The sequence below is a fragment of the Triticum urartu genome, chromosome 5A, assembly GCF_056163025.1.
Source record: "Triticum urartu cultivar PI428250 chromosome 5A, HENAU_Tu73, whole genome shotgun sequence".
Taxonomy (NCBI): Eukaryota; Viridiplantae; Streptophyta; class Magnoliopsida; order Poales; family Poaceae; genus Triticum; species Triticum urartu.
In genome coordinates this window covers 578,853,814-578,875,811 of record NC_141877.1, presented here as the reverse complement: position 1 = coordinate 578,875,811, position 21,998 = coordinate 578,853,814, and the positions used below count along the sequence as shown (strand labels likewise).

Below are 21,998 nucleotides of genomic sequence, written 5' to 3'. Positions count from 1 at the left end.
TTTGTCATCGGTATGTTACTTGCCCGAGATTCGATCGTCGGTATCTTAATACCTAGTTCAATCTCGTTACCGGCAAGTCTCTTTACTCGTTCCGTAATACATCATCTCACAACTAACTCATTAGTTGCAATGCTTGCAAGGCTTATGTGATGTGCATTACCGAGAGGGCCCAGAGATACCTCTCCGGCAATCGGAGTGACAAATCCTAATCTCGAAATTCGCCAACCCAACATGTACCTTTGGAGACACCTGTAGAGCTCCTTTATAATCACCCAGTTACGTTGTGACGTTTGGTAGCACACAAAGTGTTCCTCCGGCAAACGGGAGTTGCATAATCTCATAGTCATAGGAATATGTATAAGTCATGAAGAAAGCAATAGCAACATACTAAACGATCGGGTGCTAAGCTAATGGAATGGGTCATGTCAATCACATCATTCTCCTAATGATGTGATCCCGTTAATCAAATAACAACTCTTTTGTTTATGGTTAGGAAACATAACCATCTTCGATTAACGAGCTAGTCAAGTAGAGGCATACTAGTGACACTCTGTTTGTCTATGTATTCACACATGTATTATGTTTCCGGTTAATATAATTCTAGCATGAATAATAAAAATTTATCATGATATAAGGAAATAAATAATAACTTTATTATTGCCTCTAGGGCATATTTCCTTCAAGAAGAAGTTCGACTACATCAATCGCATTGTCAAACGCTTCCTCTTTCGGTCTACGAGGGTACGTGGACACACTCTCCCCCTCTCGTTGCTATGCATCTCCTAGATAGATCTTGCGTGAGCGTATGAATTTTTTTGAAATTGCATGCTACGTTTCCCAACAGTTTTACTCGGCAATTGCGATGGATGGTGGTCGCCGCGCCGCGTCTGACACGGCGAGCATGGAGTCGCGGGAGATCGATCCCATCGGCGGCGCGGTGAACTAGTTGCTAGTGTCATCGCCGCATAGAAAGTCCATACGGGGTGTCGAATAGGAGGGCGCTGATCAGAAAGCGATGGAGGAGAAATGTAGTGCACGCGTCATGGCGGCGTCAGTCTAGGAAGACGTGGAGGAGGAGGACGAAAGGAAATACGCTGGCGATGGTGCCAGTGTAGTACGACGCGAGCGAGGAGGCCGAGAGAAACAACGTCGACGGTGGCTTCAGCATAGCAAGATGTGTGAGAGAAGGCAGAGAGGAACGATGATCGTGCGAGTCTAGTAGGACGCGGGAGAGGAGGCTGAGAGGAACGACGCCGCGGTGGCACTAGTGTAACAACACGTGGGCGAGGAGGCTGAGAGGAATGATGCCGACAGTGATGCTAGTGTAGTAGGACACGGGAGAGGAACGGCTAGTTTGAGGAGATTAAGGAGTGTCACTAAAATAGATCACACATATGCTTATGTATAGTCCATGAGGAAGAGTTAGATCTACTCGTCAACGATCATCGGGACACAAAATGTGCAACACGTAAGTCGTGTGATACCGTGAGATGAAGTTACTGGTCAAAGAAATTTCAAACTATCGGCCATGCGCGATGAATTTGACAAAATCCATCCAAAATATCTCTAAACATGAACACGAAATTGAATATTTATGGTCGACGAAACTACGAACCGATCGCCTGAATAGAACCATAACATTGATGTGCATTTTTTATGTAGAGCTTATCTCAAATCGAAGCACCATTGTGTAGATTAGAAGGGACGAAATAAAGAAGATTAGAGAAGGAGCTTAATGGAGGTAGGAGAAAAAACCACCTACAACATGTATAATATCTTGCATCACATGTGTTCCTCTTGTGCAACTTGACCCACCATGTGCGCTAGATGTGGCTTGACTCAGCTTGGCTCACTGGAAACAGTCGATTCGGCCGTTTCTAACAGGCCTACCCAAGGAGTACTTGAAGCTCCGTGCTATGCAAGAATCTGATGCTACCCAATTAACCAAACAACCCGTTTTCTTCCCGGGCCGGTCTGGTTGAGGTGAATACATGCTACCAAATGCATCATAGGTAGCAAATTTCCCACCATCTCATGCTCCATCCAAGCAACATTTTTCCCATGCACGGCGCTCAAGCCTCTAACCAAACATGATATATCTCTACACAGTCATATCCCGACAATTACGGTAGTGTCGTCAGGAGGGTAGAGAAGGTGCTTCGCCTATTATGTGATGATTTTCTTCTAAATTCCCGCCCACCAACAAATATAGTTAAACTGGAATTTGCGCAAAATTTGGATTGAAGATGAACGTTCTACTTTCAAAAAGTTATGCAACATTCAATACATTTTTCTGAGCTTTATACACATTTTTCAACTTTCAGAAATTAAATGTATCTTTTAAAAAGATTCACAACAATCAAGTGACTATTGAAAAACCCCCCAACTTCTAGCTTTTTCAACATAAATACCCTTATTTTTTCTGGCAAACCATCCATACATTTTTTTGGAAATAACACAACAATATTCACATCCATAACATGTTCCAGTACCTTGTCGACCGAGGTAGAGGTTGCTACATGATTAGCTTTGTTTCCCATGTAACGATATCACTAGTCGCATCTCAACTTGGTGACACGCTACTACATATATAACTGAATAGCACCGACCCCTCATCAGTGATGTGCCCAGGACCAGGCGGCGTGAGTGATGAGCCTTAGCACTGACATGCCACAATGGAAACATCAGTGAGAACGTTTTGATGGCTTGGATGTAGGTTTATCACCGACCGACCTTAAATTACCCGGTCTGTGATGACGTGATTTGATGTCTGAAGCGGGCCTATTGTCTTCACTAACTGGCTGCTAATTGACTAGTCAGTGTTGATAATTCAAAATGGACCATTTGTTAATTCTCATATTTATATAAAAAAATTACTTTGTCATAACTCAGCTTGCCCTTAATGTATTTTTTTATTGATTCGTTATCCAATAAAGGACATTGATAACTATTTTTATATTAATAGCACCATTAACAACTCAAATTGCACATCTACATTAAGATACAAAATTTTCATACAATTCTCATATTTTTCATTACAATACACATTCCTAGTGCTAAACTGGAATTGTATTTTGTTGCAGAAAAATATGTATTATTTAGTCTGGGTGCATAAGAAAAGACTATTGTTACATGGGTTTCATTAGAAATTCAAGAAGACCATTCACATTATCCAACATATTTATTTATATTGTTGATGTATTATAAAGTGTTTGCATGTGTATTGTTTTCCATGGTATCCTTAGATATCAACACTTGTGCGTGTAGAGTGTATGGACCTAGCTAATTACTTGGTAGAGATATCTGGAGTTCAAGACTACAAAGTTTAGGTGTAGATAAATAGATATTTCTAGGGTGTATGAAGTTTTAGTTAGTAGTTTGTGCTCAATCCAAGCGTGTAAAGTGCAAGTAGTAGCTTGTCATCAAATTGTCTCTTTTGCTCTTGCTTGTTACGGTGCTCATTTCTTCAAATTTGTCATTTTTTATTTGGGGGAATGAAGTTAGCCATTGGTACATGTGTGATATATACTTTATATCAAAATCATGCAACTCATAACATGCATGACTATTTATAATTCAAAGTTTCATAAGTTACAATATTGTTCATTTGAATTTTAGATTGACCGCTCTTAAGAAATAGTTTGACATTCCTAAACTGTATGCTCATTTCAACGATACAAGCAAATTTGTATCCCTCAAGTCTCAAGATGCCCGAAACCGAACCAACTTGATAAGACCTTCATATTCACATGTTCATTCTAAAAAAACATATATCAAACGAGTAATTTTGAATGTGCAACTTTACTTCCTTCGTTATACCTGCTAATAGGCATGGTCTATTCAAATATGACAGTGACATTTCTTTTGTGCTATCTCCGCAACTTCGAGCTTAGAAGGTGGAAGCTAGAAAACAAAAGTACCGTCCCTAGCAACCCACGAGACCAACGAGTGGTTAATTGAGTCAAGACCAGATATGCCGACTAGCTTTGTTCCTGCACACCATGCTTCCTTTGCATTCCATGTTAATTTTGAAAAATCATGCTTCCAACACTACACATACTTCATGATTTACAGTTCAGCGCCATGGGATGAATGGCTCCGGCAAACCGTGTCAACAGCAATCATCCAGAGCATCATCTTCGGCACTGTTGCAGGCCAAAGGAATGGCATCAAGTCAATCATCCTTCTTACTTGTTGGGAGCTTTGGCAGGAATGCAATGATTGCACATTCAGAGGAAAGATCTCGGCCTCAAAAGGAATCATCAATGCGGTCACCAAATACATAGAACTATGGTAGGTGGCAGGAGCAAAATGCCTAGGGAGCCCCTTCGGGAATCCACCGTGAGATATCGCGTGTATTCCCTATTTATTATTGTGTTTTTCCTCTGATCCTCGGATCCAACTCTGCACATATGTTTCTATTGCTCGGTGCTAATGATCAATGAAATGTGAATATTTACTGGATCTTAAAAAACTGTTCAAATTTTCTTCAAGCACTATCATATTCTGCTTCTTACATTTATGTATGCATGTCTGAAAGAGCCGTCTCATCATTCTTTACCCAAAACCAAGGGAACAATGCTTCAATATTTATCACATATGCTGCATTTTTTTATCTTATTGGACTTCACTTCGCATTATAAGGACTGTGCTAACGTCTAGTCGACTGGACGTTAAGCAACAGATCCGCACGATGGTAACCCACCTTCCTCTCGCAACCCGCGCGCTTGATTCCATCGATTTTTTTTCTTCTCGAAAAAACCATATACGCCAATAATAAATCACTCGTGGTTTTTCTGGTTTTTGGCTACACAATATGAAATGAAAATAAAAGTGCTAGAAAGGGGACTTGAACCCAAGTCTATTCATTAGACTTTGAGCCCAATAAACAACTAAGGCACCTTTAGTTGTTGTCTATTGTATATAAACAAGGTTATTTGAACCTTTTTTCTGTCATTTCAGCGATAGTAATTTTTTTGCTTGGTAACTTTGGCATGAGCAGCGTGATAACTATGACTTGAGCAATATGATAAATATACTATGATAAGCCTGATAACTATAATATGAGAAGGTTAATGACTATACCATGAGAAGCATGACAACTTTAGCATGGGGGAGTGGTAACTTCACACTGGGGTATGTTTCGACAAAAAAAAGTTACGAGGACATGTTTCAGTAACGTTTTTCACATGGGTAAAAAGTTATCGAATGTGTTGTATGTAAGCTATCGGGTGTCTGGTGCGTAAATTACCATGATATTTGCACTAGGTTATCAGGGCATATTTCTAGAACTTATGGCCCAAGGTGAAAATTTATCAATGCGTTTAGATGTAAGTTATCAGGTTAATTGTACGTAAGTTATCATCTTATTTACACAGAAGTTACCGGGTGTATATTTTAAAAACTTTTTCACCTCGAATGGTCAAAAAAGTGGTATTTTATTTGTACTTGTCAGGAGCCAAGTAGTGGGTAAGTTGGCTAGTGTGTTAAGATCTCAATATTGAAGTCGTGAGTTCAGTTCTCAGCTTTAGCATGATTTTTTATGCTATAAAGCTACAATATGAAAACCTAGCATCAAGATTTGTTTTCAACATCTTTTTCTCCTAAAAAATATCAGGCCTGCGATGTGTGAGTTATCAAGCTATTCGCACAAAAAATAACCGAGGGTATTTCATCAACGTGCCTCCCTCCACCCGGTCGCCAAATTTACCAAGACCTAGGTACATAAGTTATCAGGTCAGCGATGTGTGAGTTACCGTGATATTTACATAAAAGTTATCGGGGGTATATTTCACCACCTCTATTCACCAAAAGTTATCAGGACCGGGTTGCATAAGTTATCAGCTCTCCAATGTATGAGTTACCATGCTATTCACACCAAAATTTACAGGGGGATATTTCATCAACACCCACCCCTACGCCAAAATTATCACGACTGAGTTATATAAGTTATCAGGTCTGTGATATGCCAGTTACCCTGATATTCACACAAAAGTGACCGAGCAGTATCCCCCCTGGTCGGCAAAATTACCACGGTGTCATCAACTCTAGATGAGTTGGTAAAAAAAGTCTACTTAAGTGTGAAAAAGATTAGACATTTCATTAACTGTTGTGCAAACGTAGAAGAGGAAACAAGTTAATAAGGTATTGTTGTTTTTCTTTTCCACTCATTTAATAAGGTATAAAAGTACTCTAATCCGATTGAAATAGTATATCAGAGTCTTAGCTCAGCTAGCCTACCGTGGCTGCAACGGACAGGTCCCGTGTTCGATTCTTAGAAGTGCCTTTTTTTTCACGCGCTAACGTACGGTCGACTGGACGTTAGCTTTCTCGTAATGTCAAACTTTGCAAACTTGTTTCATTATAAAACTTTGCAAGTGTATAGCATACATCCATAGTACCATGTCAAATTTATTTTAGCATTAAAGGAAAACCTTTCAAATAAAGTGCTCACTGGCACCCGTGTTCCAAAGTGACCTTCTGCAGCCTAAGCCACTATTCAGCCGCGCCGCGCATGGGTCCAGCCTAAATCTAGCCCCCGCAACATCCTTACTCCCAGGCCCCAAGGACATGAGTACGTTTCCTCGTGAACTTTGTGAGTTAGTTTGTGCGACCATTATGTTTCGACCAGGCACTGTAGCTAGCCAGCCAGTTAAATGCTGCAGCTCCAACTTCGCTGTCACGTAGAGGACACAGGACACAGGGCGCACGGTTTCCGTGGGCTACAACAGTAGACTGTACTACAGTAGCAAGCTGCAAGCAGTACGAGCCTCCGGCGACCCGCAACCATCCCGCCGGCCATGCATCGTGCATGCACAGTTAGTTAATCACCGCTGCCGCCGCCACTGTGCGCGCGGCAATGCGCCACAGTGGCGCCGACGGCAACGCATCCGGCCCTCTCTGCCGGGGCGTGGCGTGTCGGCGTCGTTGAGAAGCAGATCCCGGGGCCTGTTTTGCGGCACTGTTCAGCAGCTTCCATCGTTCCCCGGGAAAGCAACAGCACGCACAGCGCGTACGTGTACCGTGGTGTAGGAAAAACACAGCACACGTTGCTCGGGCATGGCTGGATGGATCTCAGGGGCCCATCAATGAGACAGTTTGTTCATCCCCACGAATTTATCTGTTGATGATGAGAGGAGCCGGGCATGTAGAAGCAGTACGCCTGATCTGACTTGCCATTAGCTAGCAAAATAATGTTGCACTGGTGGTGAAACAACGACTTAGCATGCATGCATCGATGTCGACCACCTAGTATTTACCTGGGCACAGGCAGGCTGATGGAAAAATCAAATATATATATTTCCTACTTGGCAGACATGTTCAGCGTGAACGGCAGATATATATGGAGTATTTACCGAAGGACCATAATATTGAGCGGTTGTCGTCAGACTAAGTACGTTACGTACCGGCCGCATGCCGTTGCCATGCATGGAGCTTACGTACCACGCCGACGGCACCGGCCGGCAGTCCCCGTCCGATGGGGAGAGAGGCCTCACGACCCGAGGCGGTACATGCCGTCCACCATGAAGGGCGCCCTGTCCATGTACAGCGCCGGGCCCTGCGAGGCTGGGAGGAAGCTGACGCCCACGCCGCCGTCCATCACGGAGAAGGGCATGTCCTCCGGCGCCGGCTTCCAGTGCCGCTTCCTCTGGTTGATGAACCAGTTGTTGATCTGCTTCTGGTCCAGCCCCGTCGACTCCGCCAGCGCGATCTTCTCCGTCTCCTGCACATATGCACCACCACCAGCAATCATCAGCGACTGAAAATTACCGACGTCGACACCTATCCGAGAAATTCAATGGTGGCATGTATGATGATCGTATCGTACAGAGGGGTAGGGCCACTTGGAGTGCAGCTCCCACCAGTGCAGCAGCTTCTGGCGGGCCTCCTTGGGGAGCTTCCCCTTCTTCCGGCGCTTGCAGAACTCCTGGCGGAGGCTCCCGACGTACCCGCCGTATTTCCTCAGCAGCTGGTGCTTCAGCTCCTTGTCCTCGGCGCTGGGGTCGATCTCCTCCACGCAGCTCGTGTCCAGCTCATCCTCGGACGATCCCGCGCCTTCGCAATTATTGTCTGCGCATCACAAAACAAAAATGATGGTCCCGTTCCCATAAGAATTCATTCAGGAGACTCTGGACCACTCAGGAAAATAGGAGTGCTCTTAACTGGATTGAAAATACATAACACCTGGTTTAATTTCAAAAGGTGCATGTGTTCGTGCATGCAGAATATCCTCATCCAAAAACACGCGGAAAGGGGAAGGACCACTTCAACAAATAGAAGTAACTAATTTTGAAGAAATTCACATAGTAATATCAGCCACACAAATGCATGCCTCACATTGTAACAAACGGTGAGTAGTGAGGTGTCATCTTAATTAGAAGTGTGTGAACTGAAAATGGTTACTGGGTGAAGATCAGAACAATAAATGGAGGCATATTTCAACCATGCTGCTGCAAATTTGCATCATTGAGTAAGGTGCAACCTCATGCTGCAAAAGCCAGAAGCCTTCTCCATGCAACCTCCCAAGTTCATCCAAACACCAGTTTTTTTTTTGAAATGGAGGAGGACCCCCGGCCTCTGCATCTGGACGATGCATGCAGTCACTTTATTAATTATTCACATAAGACCTTACAAAGTCATACAACAGTAGACTAAAGCCACCGTCTAGGCAACATCTGTCACTACTCCTATCCAGTTGATGTAGGGATGCTGATAGTCTGAGCCTAATACCAAACAGACCTCGCAGCCAAACCTAACATCTAAGACCCGAGGTCCCAACTAGGACGCCTGCCGGGTATGGGGCACCCTCCAATCCGGCGCACTCCTCAACCAGGACGCCTGCCGGGTATGAGGCCGCCGCAGCCACCTGCCACCAATCCATCTTCAGAGCTATACTGCTGCATCTACCGTGCCAGGTCTCTCTGCCATCGACGCCACCATGACGCTAGACAGCGCCGTCCTCCTGCGCGAGTCCATCCTCGGACATCGGGCCCCGAGTCTCCACTGCGCCACACCGTCGAGATCCGTCGTCATCAATGTGTAGGATGAAGCACCTCTTCACCAAGAAAGCCGCCCACTGGTCCCTCGATTCCGTGTACACCTCCTAGAATGACGCCCCCAAGGAGAAAACGACACCAACGCGCTGCCGTCACCCGATCTACTGATCTAGGGTTTCCCCCAGAGGTAGCAGATAGTTGTCTTGAACTTCTCCTTGGCGATGCCTTCAAGAAGGAAAATGCCGCATACCAGCGCCATCACCGCCGGCCTTGGCCAGGTTTTCACCCGGATCTGAATAGAGGACCTCCATCAAGCAACTTGTACACGAACCGCTGCCATTGCTGCCGGGGACTGGACGGAGAATCCAGGCCGCCGCCGCCTGACCAGCCATGGCACCACCATGGTGCCTAGGCCGGCGTTGTCAGGACCACCATGCTCGCCTATAGACGCTCACCAGATCCGTTGGCACGCCGAAGCCCATCTGGGTACGGCTAGATCCGCGATCTGGGCCGCCGCCACAGGGGCTCCTCTGTCGCGGTATCGCGCCTACGCTGACGCCGCTGTCACACTCGCCACCGGGAACCCGCCGCTCCACGCCGCCGGTGTCCCGCAGTTCTGCGCCGCCGCCGCCGCCAGGGGAAGGCGCGGCCACCACGCGAGGGGGAAAGCCCCGCCGCCGCCATCACCGGCCAGGCTACGGGCGTGGCCTCCGGCGGTGGCAGGGGAGAGAGGACGTGGGAGGAGGCCTTTGGGCCCGCGGTGGCAGATTGCCCCCCGTGTCGCCTAGGTTAGGCGACGCGGGGGCAGGGGGCGGACGCATATCATCCAAACACCAGATAGAGAAATGGAGTGCCTTTCACTTTTGTGCAGCCTTGTGAGCAATAACTAGCAAACTACCCTAATTCTGTCGAATCCATCTAGGAATAGAAGTAATTATACACGTGCCAGGTTGTGTTAATTTTCTCAAGTATGGATAGCGAAGTATCAAAATGAAAGGGTTGTTTGACATATCCCAATATCCGTTAGAACAAGTGAGAAAAAAAGAAACAAGTCGGGAATTAAAGGAGGGATGTATAGCAAAAGTGCAGTTTCCAGGCATAAAAAACACTTGAAATTTATATGAAAAATACTCATTTTCATTATGCAAATATATCATGAGTATATAATAAAGATTACTTATCACTGGCCGTTTTCTTTATGTTAGCAAGTGAAGTTGTTTGTAAATAAATCCACATCCATATTTCATGCTATCACTTTCTTTTGAACATCTTAGGAGCACAAGCTGTTCAAACTACAGTACATGGACTTTAACTTGGTTTTAAAAGGGAAATTTGCCCACAGTACTCAGCGTACGAAATCAAACAAAATCACTGCCATTGTTGAAAAGATATATTTCAATAACTCCTAGGATCAGTGAAATAACTTCTCAGATCAGATGTACAAGACGGTGGAGAGAAAGATATAAATGCACTTTTTTGGAATTTTAACATAGTTCTGGAAAACATATATGATATATGTAGGAAATTGAGAAAGTATATTTGGAACCACATGATAGCCGATCCCATTTTATACCCAACCAAAGATCACATTCTAAGTTTCTGTAAACATTATGAAAAACTTCGTGCATGTTGGTATTGAGCAGAAAATTGCTCCTTTAATTTCCATAAAAGAATGTGACCATTTGCAGCCTGTGTGAAAATCACAAAATAGATTTCTGCATCACAAGTTACATAATTTTCACTATAGCAAATTGTTCCATACCTCAAATTGTGTTTTTTCACAGCTCACGAATAATCATTTTTTACCAATAATTCAAAATGGCAAGTGTCTACCCATTGTTAACTAACACGAAATTTTCATAGTTTTCTAAACTTGGAAATATGATTTCTTTTGCTAAATATTAAAAAAATAAGGTTCATACGTACCGAGGTGCTGAATATCATTATGTGTAGGAAAAATGAAGTATTGCCATATGTACATCTAACACTACAAGTTTTCCACCCAAAAAACCTTTGTTCAAAAGATGCAAAAGTTTCTTAAGGTCCAGCAAAGGAACCCATCATGCTAAGTCCAAAGCATGTATATGTTTCAACAATGTAATGTAGGAACCACACATCGAATAACTTGGGTCACAAAAGGGTGATTATATATAAACAAAAGACACAAAATCCTTAAACCAATTAACAATGCTCCATGGCTACGATCAAAATTAAATCGAAGAAATAAGAGGCCTCTTAGTGTATATGAAATTACGAATGCTCCCACTTCGATGCAAAAAAAAAAGCTCCCACATAAGAGGCCTCTTAATGGTGAAGTCCCTAAAAAACAAGTAGCATTGCATAACGATTAACATCTTGACCTGATCTGAAGAGGTGATTTTGTGTTCTGTGCAACATCGAGGGCATTATTAAACAAGAAACTAGTCAGTTTTCATTCCTTCAGCAAAAGAAAAAAATGCAGCGGTGAAATACTTGTGCAAACAAGAATGTCTCTTCACCAATAGGACAACAGACAGCTGCATGTTCAGAGGATAGACTTTGCATGGCCGGAACCAGGAACACCTCACAAGCAAAACATTTTGAAGTCCTTGCTAATATTTGTTTCCACAAAATAATTCAGGCTAGGCGTCCCTCCCTCCCACTCACTCCGACTGGACAAAGAGACAGGGTGCACAGTGTAGTAACAGTAGGCGTCGCTCTAGTACAGTGCGGCGATTTATTGGCACCCTAATACTCGCGGAGGCACAGAAGTGCTACAGGCCCACCGCTCATCCACCGCCGCATACGTACACGCGCGTCGAATCAGCTACTAGTACCCTGTGTTCTGCATCCCAATTAAATCACTACTGCTTCCACCGAATAACAAGGCCGGTTGTTAGTACTAGTATCCGATTTATAATCTCTATGTGTGCTGAACACCAGCTACCTTGATGTAATTCCTTCGTGCTAGCTGATTAAACAGTACGTGTTAAACCACATAGACATAGATGATTAAACTGCCGAAACAATCGACTTTGTAGCCCTACGAGCGAGGCTAAGCCACATGCCTCTTGTTCGCCTATGAATTGCCTCTGCTGAACCAAAGATGAACTCTAATGGTTGAAGACAGTGTGTTACTTCCAATCTTGATTAATTATAAACTGAGAGCCGAAGGTATCAATAACGAGAGGCGGAGATTGGAACCACGAGCTCCCTGTGGGCTCGTGATGCATATTACTACGGATGCTAATTTAATACTCACATACTGCTGATGTGTACGTACTCCGCTAAGATGCCGGTGTTATTATAATTAGTGAACTTGTGGTCTAATGCATGCCCTTATCCCCTCCCTAAATAAACAAAGGGGCAAAGGTTATCGTGGCAGTGGCAGGGAACGACAGCATGGATCCAAAGAGGAAAAAAGTTGGCTCCATTCCGTCGCACAAACCGGACATTTCCCAATGCGGCAAGCCAAGAATCTTCTCATCTCGGAAGCACCAGCTGCCACCAGGCGCATAAATATTGCTGCTGAAATCTGAGTATACCTGTGAATGTGATGGAATCGAGCTGCGTCTCGACGCTCTTGAAGAACTCCGTGGCCTCCTGGATCGGCCGCGCCAGCTCCTCCCTGTACTTCGCCAGCATGTTGCAGTAGGCCTCCTGCACGCCGGCCGGTGAGCTCGGAATCAGTACAGGTACAGGAAAGCATCACATGGCATCACGCGACGAGCTTGGTCCATCGTATGTATCGAGGAACATATACCATGAACTGGTCGAGCTCCGGGTCGGGGCGCGGGGACTCGTGCTTCCCCCGGCCATGCCCGGCGTCCAGCTTCGCCGCCACGGCCGAGAGCCTCTCCAGCACCTCCGGCGGGGCGCCGACCTATAAGAGAAAGCAAATCGCGCGCTCAGCTTCAGCACATGGTGCAGGTGCACACATCCTGTGTGACCTAACTAACTAAATCTGCATGGTTTGGGCGATGCCTTCTGGCAGTCCAGGTAGGAGGCGAGGAGCGGCGAGTAGAGCGGGTGCGCCATGATCTTGGCCTTGATGGTCGCGGCGTCCGCCGGCGAGATCTCCCTGCGCTGCTGCTGCTGCGCCGACGGCGGCGGGACGGCCAGGAGCTGCTGCAACGCGAGCCGCGAGCCGTGCTGCTCGCCGGCCAGCTCCGGCGAGGGCGACGACGCGGAGGGCGGCGGGAGCTGCAAGAAGGAGGCCATGGACGCACTGCTGCTGCTACTGCCGCTCCCTCCTCCTCCCCCAAGATTAGGGAACCTCTCCATAATTTGCGCAGAGAATCGACAAATCAAGAACAGACGACAAGGCCAAGAAACCCTAACTAGGAAGGAGATGGGATGAACTCTGCTGAAAAGAAGAGAAGTAGTGGTGGAGGACGAAACTTGGGGGTGGACGGACGGAGGAAGAAAGGAGGAGGAGGAGGCCGGAAGGTGAATGAATGATGAGCGAGTGTGTGTGTGGCTGGTGGGAAGGGATTGGCTTTGTTCCCATGTCAAATCATGAGTAAAGATGAAGCTGTCTTTCTTGCGTCGCTGTTGCCGTTGCCGCTGTTTCGACACGACGCAATCTCACGCCGCGGCCAAGGATATAGAATCTTAGACGGATCCGTACGTGCCACATGCAAATACTACGTGCACCACCCTCTATCTTTTTTCTACCGCTACTCTCACAGCAACTTTAGCAAATCATAGTAACCTTTTTTTTAACATAGTATATAAGCAAAACGCTCATACATATGCACATATAAACATCCTCATGAACACACGCACGCACATCCTATTTTTATGAGAAATTTCGAAAAACTGAGTCGGCAAATCATCTTAAAATTGATGAAGTCGCCATAGACGCATTCATAGTCGACGGAGAAGTCTCCTCTCCGGAAGGCCTGAAATACATTCAAAACAAAAATGCTACACTTACGAAAAACTTTTACAAATTGATTTTACAGACTCCTCTCTCACCAACCAACCACCCCTAATTGTAGCTGATGGGACCTTTTCTCCTTAATCTTCTTCAACCATAACTCTACACGTGATCCCGTAAGTCTAATCTTGTCGTAAGTCTAGCATCTCTCTTCAGAAAAATGCGAGCATTAATGTCAAATATATGACTTGAACTCTGATGGGCTAGGGATACCACTGCCCTTCTAACTATCCGATCACAAGTTGGTTCACAAATCATAATAACAATTGATATGTTAATTTTGGCCGATAATACCACTCTATAGCTAGTAGAGTCGTCATACGACCCCGAGTCACATAATTTACGGACAGAGCCGCTCTTTCCTCGCCCCCCGCACTGGCCCGTGGCAGTTTATCGTCACTTCTTTTGTTGTCCGCCCCTCGCGGCTATGGAAAGACTCACAACCTTCATTTTCCTTCTCGCCGCCCATAATCTATATGTTCCTTCTCGTCGCACAGAACCTACACTTCCCTTCTTACTGCCCACGGCCTCCACTATCACCGCCAATAGATTGGGTGATATTCTCGAAGGAGGAGCAGGACCGCCGTGAAAACGTCGTTGAAATTTACACTAGCCATTTTGTTCGACACATAAGGATTTCACATCCTTGATGTGTCCCTGAAAATGATTACAATGATTTTTGTCATTAGGTGGGAAAAAATCATGACTCGGCGGCCAAGCAAGATGCGTGCACGCGTGTGAGATGTGTGATGCATTCCTATGCAAGTAGGCATCTGTGATTAATGTATGCGTGTGTTGTGCTAGAGTTTGTGCTTTGTGTGCGTGAGTCGTGGTATGCGCGTGTGAGGGACTAGTAGATTTGAGCTCTAGACAGGGAATTGGGGAATGAAAGTCATAGTCAATGACAAGCAGGACCAACATGTAACAAAACTATGAAGGCCACGTTATGATAACTTTATGTTTGCGCTTTGCCTTGCAGTCTTCATATTTATATGGAGTGTGCTTCTTATGCACCATAGAGGTTGTTCATATGATGGCTCCGCTAGAGTTGCTCTTGTTATTTCTGTCGTGTCGGATGTTTTCTACAAAGCATCCGAGGGTTAGACGAGAACCGCGACATTCTCGATGAAGCCTCTCTAGGAGCGAGTCAAAGCCGACGACAATGCAGATGGTATCAGCAGGGCCAGGCAGAGCTTTGGTGGATTCGTGGTGTGGGATGGTGACGGGAAAGTTGACGATGAAGACTGTGACGGGGCATAGGGGGCAGGTCCAAACGGCGGCGACACAAAGAAGGTGGTGGCACCGGCCGTGGATGGTGGCGGCAGGCGGCTGATGGGCGGTGAAGAAGAACGGTAACCACCGGAGGAGGAGGAAGATGAACAATATTCATTCATAGGAGGGAAATTTTAATTTAACGATCAAGACAGAATCAACTGAAACTAAAACGTTTTCCGGGCAACTGTTTTTCCCTGAACACGTGGATGGATTCTTTGAGGTTTCGTTTGGTCTGATTGAAGGAGGGCATGCAGCGCAGGGGCAGTCAGAGTGGTGACTTGTTTCATCTGCCAGCAGTGGCAGGGGTCACTCACATAATGGGACTGTACAGGGAGAGAAGTTCCAGCAGGTTACAGTTGCGGTGTGTGCCCGGCCTGTCGCCTATCCACGTCTAGTCCCTGGCCCGGGTTGGTCCTTGCATGTGTGGAGCAATAGTCCTCCTTTTCACCAGGATGGAAAGATTCTTGGAAAAGCTGCATGCCGCTACTGCGTCTGCGGCTGCCCCGTCCCTCTCCTCCTCTTGTACTATGACCTAGTAGTATATCATGTGATTTTTATTACATTTAATAGCACATCTACTCAATATTGAACTTAGGCCTATTGGTTCATAGCATAGAAATATTATAAGAATAGGAAATAAGATGACATGTATCTCAATTTCTATAATAAAAAATATGTCAGTTAACTCATAGGATAGGATTTTTCATTTTATCTTAGCTAATGTTTTTTCCCTTTGAAAATATGAAGGAAGAAACCAAACTTATATAGTAATAGAAATTCATTCCTACAAATCAAATGGCTCAAAATTATATAAGTTACATAGATAGAATTCCTACAAAATTTCTGTAAAACAAATGAGGACTTAGCCAAATGGTTATACGAACGAAAAAAGTAACACAATAATCAAAGAGAAACAAGAAGCATGTCGTATCGAAAAAGTCACGCCATAATCATGTCAAATGCTGGCATCAAATCAATCAGCCTCACAAAATATGCATGGAACCATGTGTGAACTAGGACTCTTCGGTTCGCAAGATTTTCCAGGAGCCGTGGGTGGAAATTCTCCTATAAAATCAATCAAAAATAAAACCTAAATACATATTTATAAGGTCTGCAATCCTGTGTACCATATACCCACACGTACCTAATAGTTAGAATCCTCCAAAATTATATTTGAAACCCTTGGAGCAAAGACGCCCTAGAGAAGAAGAAGAGAACCGGAACGAACCTTGAAGTTTCTATCAAACTGAGGACATGCAAAAGCAATTTGTATAAATGTGCTAGCATCATTTATGCGATCCAAATGGTTTCTAGTAAAAAATAACTATGATCGGAAATTTCACAGTTCTTACAATGCATTGAAAAGCCTAAACTAAGCTAATGCAAAAAAAGTACATGAAAAAACATAGGATAAATTGCACTTCAAAGTGTAATTGCTGGCCATAAAACTAATGAGCCGTCAGATCTACAACCTAGAGAATGCCAAAGTAAAAATGTATTGCCTTCAGTACTTCCTCCCTGTGATATAGTTTGGGACTCTTTATGGAATCTAGACTACCAATGATCTTGATGTTGTCTTTCCTCAATTGTACATCAACTGATATTTGATTTACATTAAACCGTTGTTGTCATTTACATATTTGCATGTGCTGCTTTAATGAACTAGATAAAATTCATATGAACACATGATTATTTGGTAATAAAAGAGTGGTCACTACTTTCGTAACTCACACACATTGCAGTAACGACGCAAAGATGTAGTTAAACCATAGTGTCATTCAAACATGTGGAGTTGTTGCAACATGTCATGCAGTTGAAAATTGTAGAGGAAATTGCATAAACCACTAACTGTCGGTGCTGATTTTGCACAAAACACCGACTCCATGCCTATGGGTTTGTTGTACAAAACACCACATATTAGTGTAATCAGTTGCAGCTAGGTATAATCCAGCATTAGATATGTTGATTTGATTTGTTACAGGTGGACCCCACTTGTAAGTGCACACATGACAGAGAAAACTGGCCATCAATCGACCAGATTAGCATGGGAATGTTAGTTAGCTCGTTTTTAGTTTAACATTTTCAGTAAAAAAAGAACAGTAAATCATACTATACTTAATGCTAATCTAGGAACATTTCAGCATAATAGGACCAAACATTATTTGGTTGGCATGCTGATGTGAGCGTTTTTTTTTTGCCACCCATGCACTTACCAACGAGATCACCTGTTAGAAATCTTGTAAACCGACCTAAATGCCGGATTAGACTTAGCTGCAACAGATTACACCAATAGGTGTTCTCTGCAAAATGAACAACAACAGTTGGTGTTTGTGTAATTACCTCAAAAATTGCAATTAAAACACATGACAATTGATAGTTGAAAAAACACCATGAAAAAGTCCAGTTCAAGCACGTGAACGAAATATAGTGCAGACACATGATGTTGATGAAACAATATTGTAGAGTCGAGCGTATCCCCGCCAGAATATACAGTTCACTACATCCTTATGGGTATATGTGCATTAGTTAGCTATGCACATAACATTATAGTGAAAAAGTTACTGTGATATTTAGTAAATACTATATGCAAACTAAACATTTAGGCCCCCTTTGGTTTGAAGGAATTTCATAGGAATTTTAGAGGATAGGATTTTTATACGATTTTTTCCTTTAGAGTCCTTTGGTTCATATGAATAGATTCCTATTCCTACATAGGATTGGTTCCTATCCTTCACATTTCATAGGAAAATAAAAATGAGCCCAGACTCAATGGAAAAATTCCTTTGGTGTCAAGCAAATGACATATTGTTTCCTATTCCTACTCATAAAATTTGAGATACATTTCATCTCATTTCCTACAAAATTCCTATTCCTATGATAATCCTATTCTATGAACCAAAGATTTTCTCACGATATGCAAACTTGGACCATGGGCTGACACGGCTAGTAAACGATTTACTGAGATTTTAAAAGCCTTAGTAAAATCCCAAAAAGTTAGTACGTACAAAATATTTGCACTCTGTAATCATTCGAGACCGAGCTAGAGGAGTAGCTCCACAGCACCCTCGGACTCTGGGAGAGAAAGGGTGAGAGAGAAGAGGAGGAGCCCGTGTTTTCTGCTCGTCCTGTCAAGTCGATGTCAAAAGATGGGCTACTAGAGTTAGCAACGTTCAGTTCATGTCACTCAGAAAAATGTTCAGTTCATGCTGTGCAGGCACGGGCACGTGATCCACCCCAATCGGCGATGATGGCTGAGCAAAGACGAGAATACTTGGAGTTGAGAGATTGAGACTCCAGAGTCCGGACAAACAGAGGCAATTATGCTGAACACAATAAGAACATGTCACATTTTACAAAAAAACATGTCAAAATCACAAACCACTAGCAGGTTTATCTGATACGGTGCCGAGCTGTTTAGAAAAAGGCAGAGTTTTCATTGAACTAGTTTATCAGCTAAACTATTTTGGAAAAGAAGTTTGTCAGCTAAAAGCTGTACGTAGATGTAAACTCATAGACCAGAAAACCAAGCCGTTCTTGCCCATAGTTTACTAGCGATATCTTTTGAGCAGATAATGGTCAAAGAATCTTATCGAACAGTGAGGAGGATGGGACTTAAAGCTTGGCAGCCTATCATGTCATCTCGTGTACCCCTAGGCTATGGTGTAGGGTTGATGCTACGTCGGCTCACACGTCGTCAATCAGCTAGCCGCTGTACGTAGGGACATTGTAGTACGTACGTATTCCTTGACTTGCCAGTGGTATTTTATGTGGCTCTGGCTTGTCAGCCGTGCACTGCTACTGACATGTGCTTGCGTTCCGAATGTAGGAAAAATAAATCAGAATGGCAGTCTTCAAAACACAATCAGATAAGGTGAGTTTGTAACGGAGATTAACTACTAGGAGCATCTTCAATTGGACGGAGCAAATTCGGTCCTCTACAGTTTGCGGACGTGTCCGCCGACAATGATTGAGCGTGCCTTATTTTTTATCATTTGCAACCACAAATCTTTTTAAAACACCAAAGGCATGCACCTATGCACGTGGATCATTTAGGTTAAACACAATTCAGTGCACGCAAATACGACTTGTTAGTACTTCAGATTTTAATTGTGGACGTACATCCGGTGTTGGGCCGGTGGAGTTGTTTTCTTTTTAGTTCTACCACGCTGCGCGAGGAGCGACCCGACCGGTTCAAATAGTCGCGTCGTCCAAAAACGGTAAGCTTCTTTTTCGCTATGAGTATGGTCATCCTTGCTTTGCGAAGGATATGAACTGTCACGAATAGAGAAGATTCATAGTGATATTTCATACCCTTCTCAAACTGTATAATTGATGGCCCTACTTTTTTTTAAGTTAGATCATTTTGTCCATTGCATATGTGCTCTCGTAGCCATCATTCCACAATGAATCAATCGATGGCCTACAAGTAACGACAACGGGGCGGCGTTCGGTGGCGGTGACATTGACCGGGAAGGAGGGGCGGAGATATGGACAAATTGGCGCAGGCCCTAGCGGCCAGTCTGACGTGGCTGGTGTGTCCGGACATCCCACATCCGCTTCAAATTTGGGTTGAATATAGGCGTGCCCAGACGTTTGGGCCGAAAATGGAATGACCGGTTAGGTGGCGTTTTTTCGTTTAGGCAGCCCGTCCCGGCGTTTGAGCGGATTTGAGGACTCCAGTTGTAGATCTCCAAACATCATACTAAGCTTCAGTGTCTTCAGGTGCCTTTGGTTGCATGAGATGTGAGCCCAATAGGTGGCTGGCCCACATGTCACACACTCAAAGGCAGGTGCCGTTACGACATCATAGCTGCACCCTTAAATATCTATAGGCGTGTTCACACGTGTCCACGGGCAATGGCATCCGACCTCTTAAACATCCTCTTTTGCACCCATAACTCTCACTTTTGATACCTCAAATTCATGTAAATGTGCTCGCTATCAGTGTGAAAATCGGCAGACCTCGGGATAGGGGGTCCCGAGCTGTTGATCTTAGACAGATGGTAACAGGAACAAGGAGACGATGTTTATCCAGGTTCGGGGCCTCTCTATGGAGGTAAAACCCTGCGTTCTGCTCTTGTTTATATTGATATGAATGTATCGAATACTGAGTTGATCTACCTCAAGATCGTAATATGTGTTCTAACTCTAGGGCTAAGTGAATGAGATTGTGTTAATGCCCCTTCCATGGGCTAAACCCTATGGCTTATATACACGCCAGATATGGCATCTAGGGTTATAAGGTCGGTATCTTGGTGTCGAGGCGGCAGGAGAAGTTTTGGAGTATACGTCAAGCCTTTGGCAGATGCAATCCTGATCACGCCCCGTCGTGCAGCTTCCAGAGTTCTTGAGAAGAATGAGGGTCCATCAGCCCAACTCGAGGAGCATGGGACAACTAGGTTAGTACCCCCTAGTGCAGGACATCGTCACTTGCCGATATTTCATGATAGAAGTATACATACAATGAATATTGCATAATAAACTTCATTCATGTGTAAAAATACATAGTTAAAATATTTATTCATAGTGCATAATTTAAACATAAAATTCATTAATATCCAGCGTGAGTCCACACTCTATAAGACAATTAAGTAGTTGTAACGTTAGGACTGGCTGCAAGGGCCCACGCCAATTTGTTTGAAGACGCCCCTTACTTGCGTGACCACCCCTGTTCCTCTTCTCTTTTCTCCTTTGTCAGCACAACCTCCACCGTAGTTTCGTCGTCATCGTTGCTCTATCATTGTCCCCAACACGCGGCTTCGCCACCGGAGGACCCGACCCACACCGCCGCCGACCGTGCCGCAATAGGTCAAGGCACCGTCCTGGTACGTCCAACTCCCCGGGATATACACCTCACGCTCTATGTGTTCAATGAAATATTTGAGCTGTTTTTTAATTCTTTTGGTCATTTCTAGGTCACTGATGGATTCGTCGATGGAATGATGGCTATGAAAACATGGTGTTAACGAATTCATATACGACGAGCTCATATATTCGTTCAATTCGGACAACGAAGATGCTGAAATGATGATGATCCAAGAGGAAATGGAGAAGTCAGAGGAGGACGTACTGAACTTCATGGGTTGCATAAAGGGCCGGAGAGTTATTCCCCGAGATACGATTGCTGGTGCACAGTTTCTGTACACTGGCTATTTCACAATGGACCCAACATACCATGAAGGTTTCTTATGACATCACTTCTAGATGAGCAGAGATTTGTTCTTACGCGTAGTGGCTGCCGTGGAGAAGGCTGATGACAACTTCAAGCTGAGGAAGGATTGTTGAGGAAAACTTTATTTCTCTCATTTGTAGAAATGCACAACTGCTCTCAGTATGCTTGCTTACGGTAAGGTATCAGATGCAATTGATACTGAAATTCGGATGGAAGAGACCACGGTCCTTTGCACCATGGTGCAATTTGCACGCACTATGGTGAAGATGTTGGGACCAGAGTACCTGGGAGAGCCAACTACGGAGGACACAGAAAAATTGTTGGCAATTGGAGCATCAAGAGGATTCCTAGATATGTTGGATTCAGTTGATTGCATGCACTAGCAATGGAAAAACTTCCCAAAAGGTTTGTGTGGGCAATATCAAGGTCATGTCAAAGAAGCCATCATCATACTTGAAGTAGTGACATCGAACGACTTGTGGATTTGGCATGCTTGCATTGGCATGCCCGGTTCTAACAATGACAACAATATTCTCCAACGATCTCCTTTGTTCAAGAGACTTTGTGATGGGGAAGCTTCGCCGTGCAACTACACTGTCATGCACAATTACAACATGGGGTACTACCTTGTGGA

At 44.3% G+C, this 21,998-nt stretch overlaps 1 protein-coding gene across 1 annotated transcript; it reads right to left on the bottom strand.

The window, feature by feature from the left end:
* Nucleotides 1-7,275: 7,275 nt before the first annotated feature.
* Nucleotides 7,276-13,347, bottom strand: LOC125510711 (homeobox protein rough sheath 1). Its single transcript, XM_048675962.2, has 5 exons — nucleotides 12,960-13,347; nucleotides 12,739-12,858; nucleotides 12,521-12,635; nucleotides 7,829-8,070; nucleotides 7,276-7,723 (listed from the first exon to the last, which is right to left on the bottom strand). Exons 1-5 carry the CDS (start codon nucleotides 13,257-13,259, stop codon nucleotides 7,493-7,495), a joined length of 1,008 nt encoding a protein of 335 aa, XP_048531919.1. The 5' UTR covers nucleotides 13,260-13,347; the 3' UTR covers nucleotides 7,276-7,492.
* Nucleotides 13,348-21,998: the final 8,651 nt, after the last annotated feature.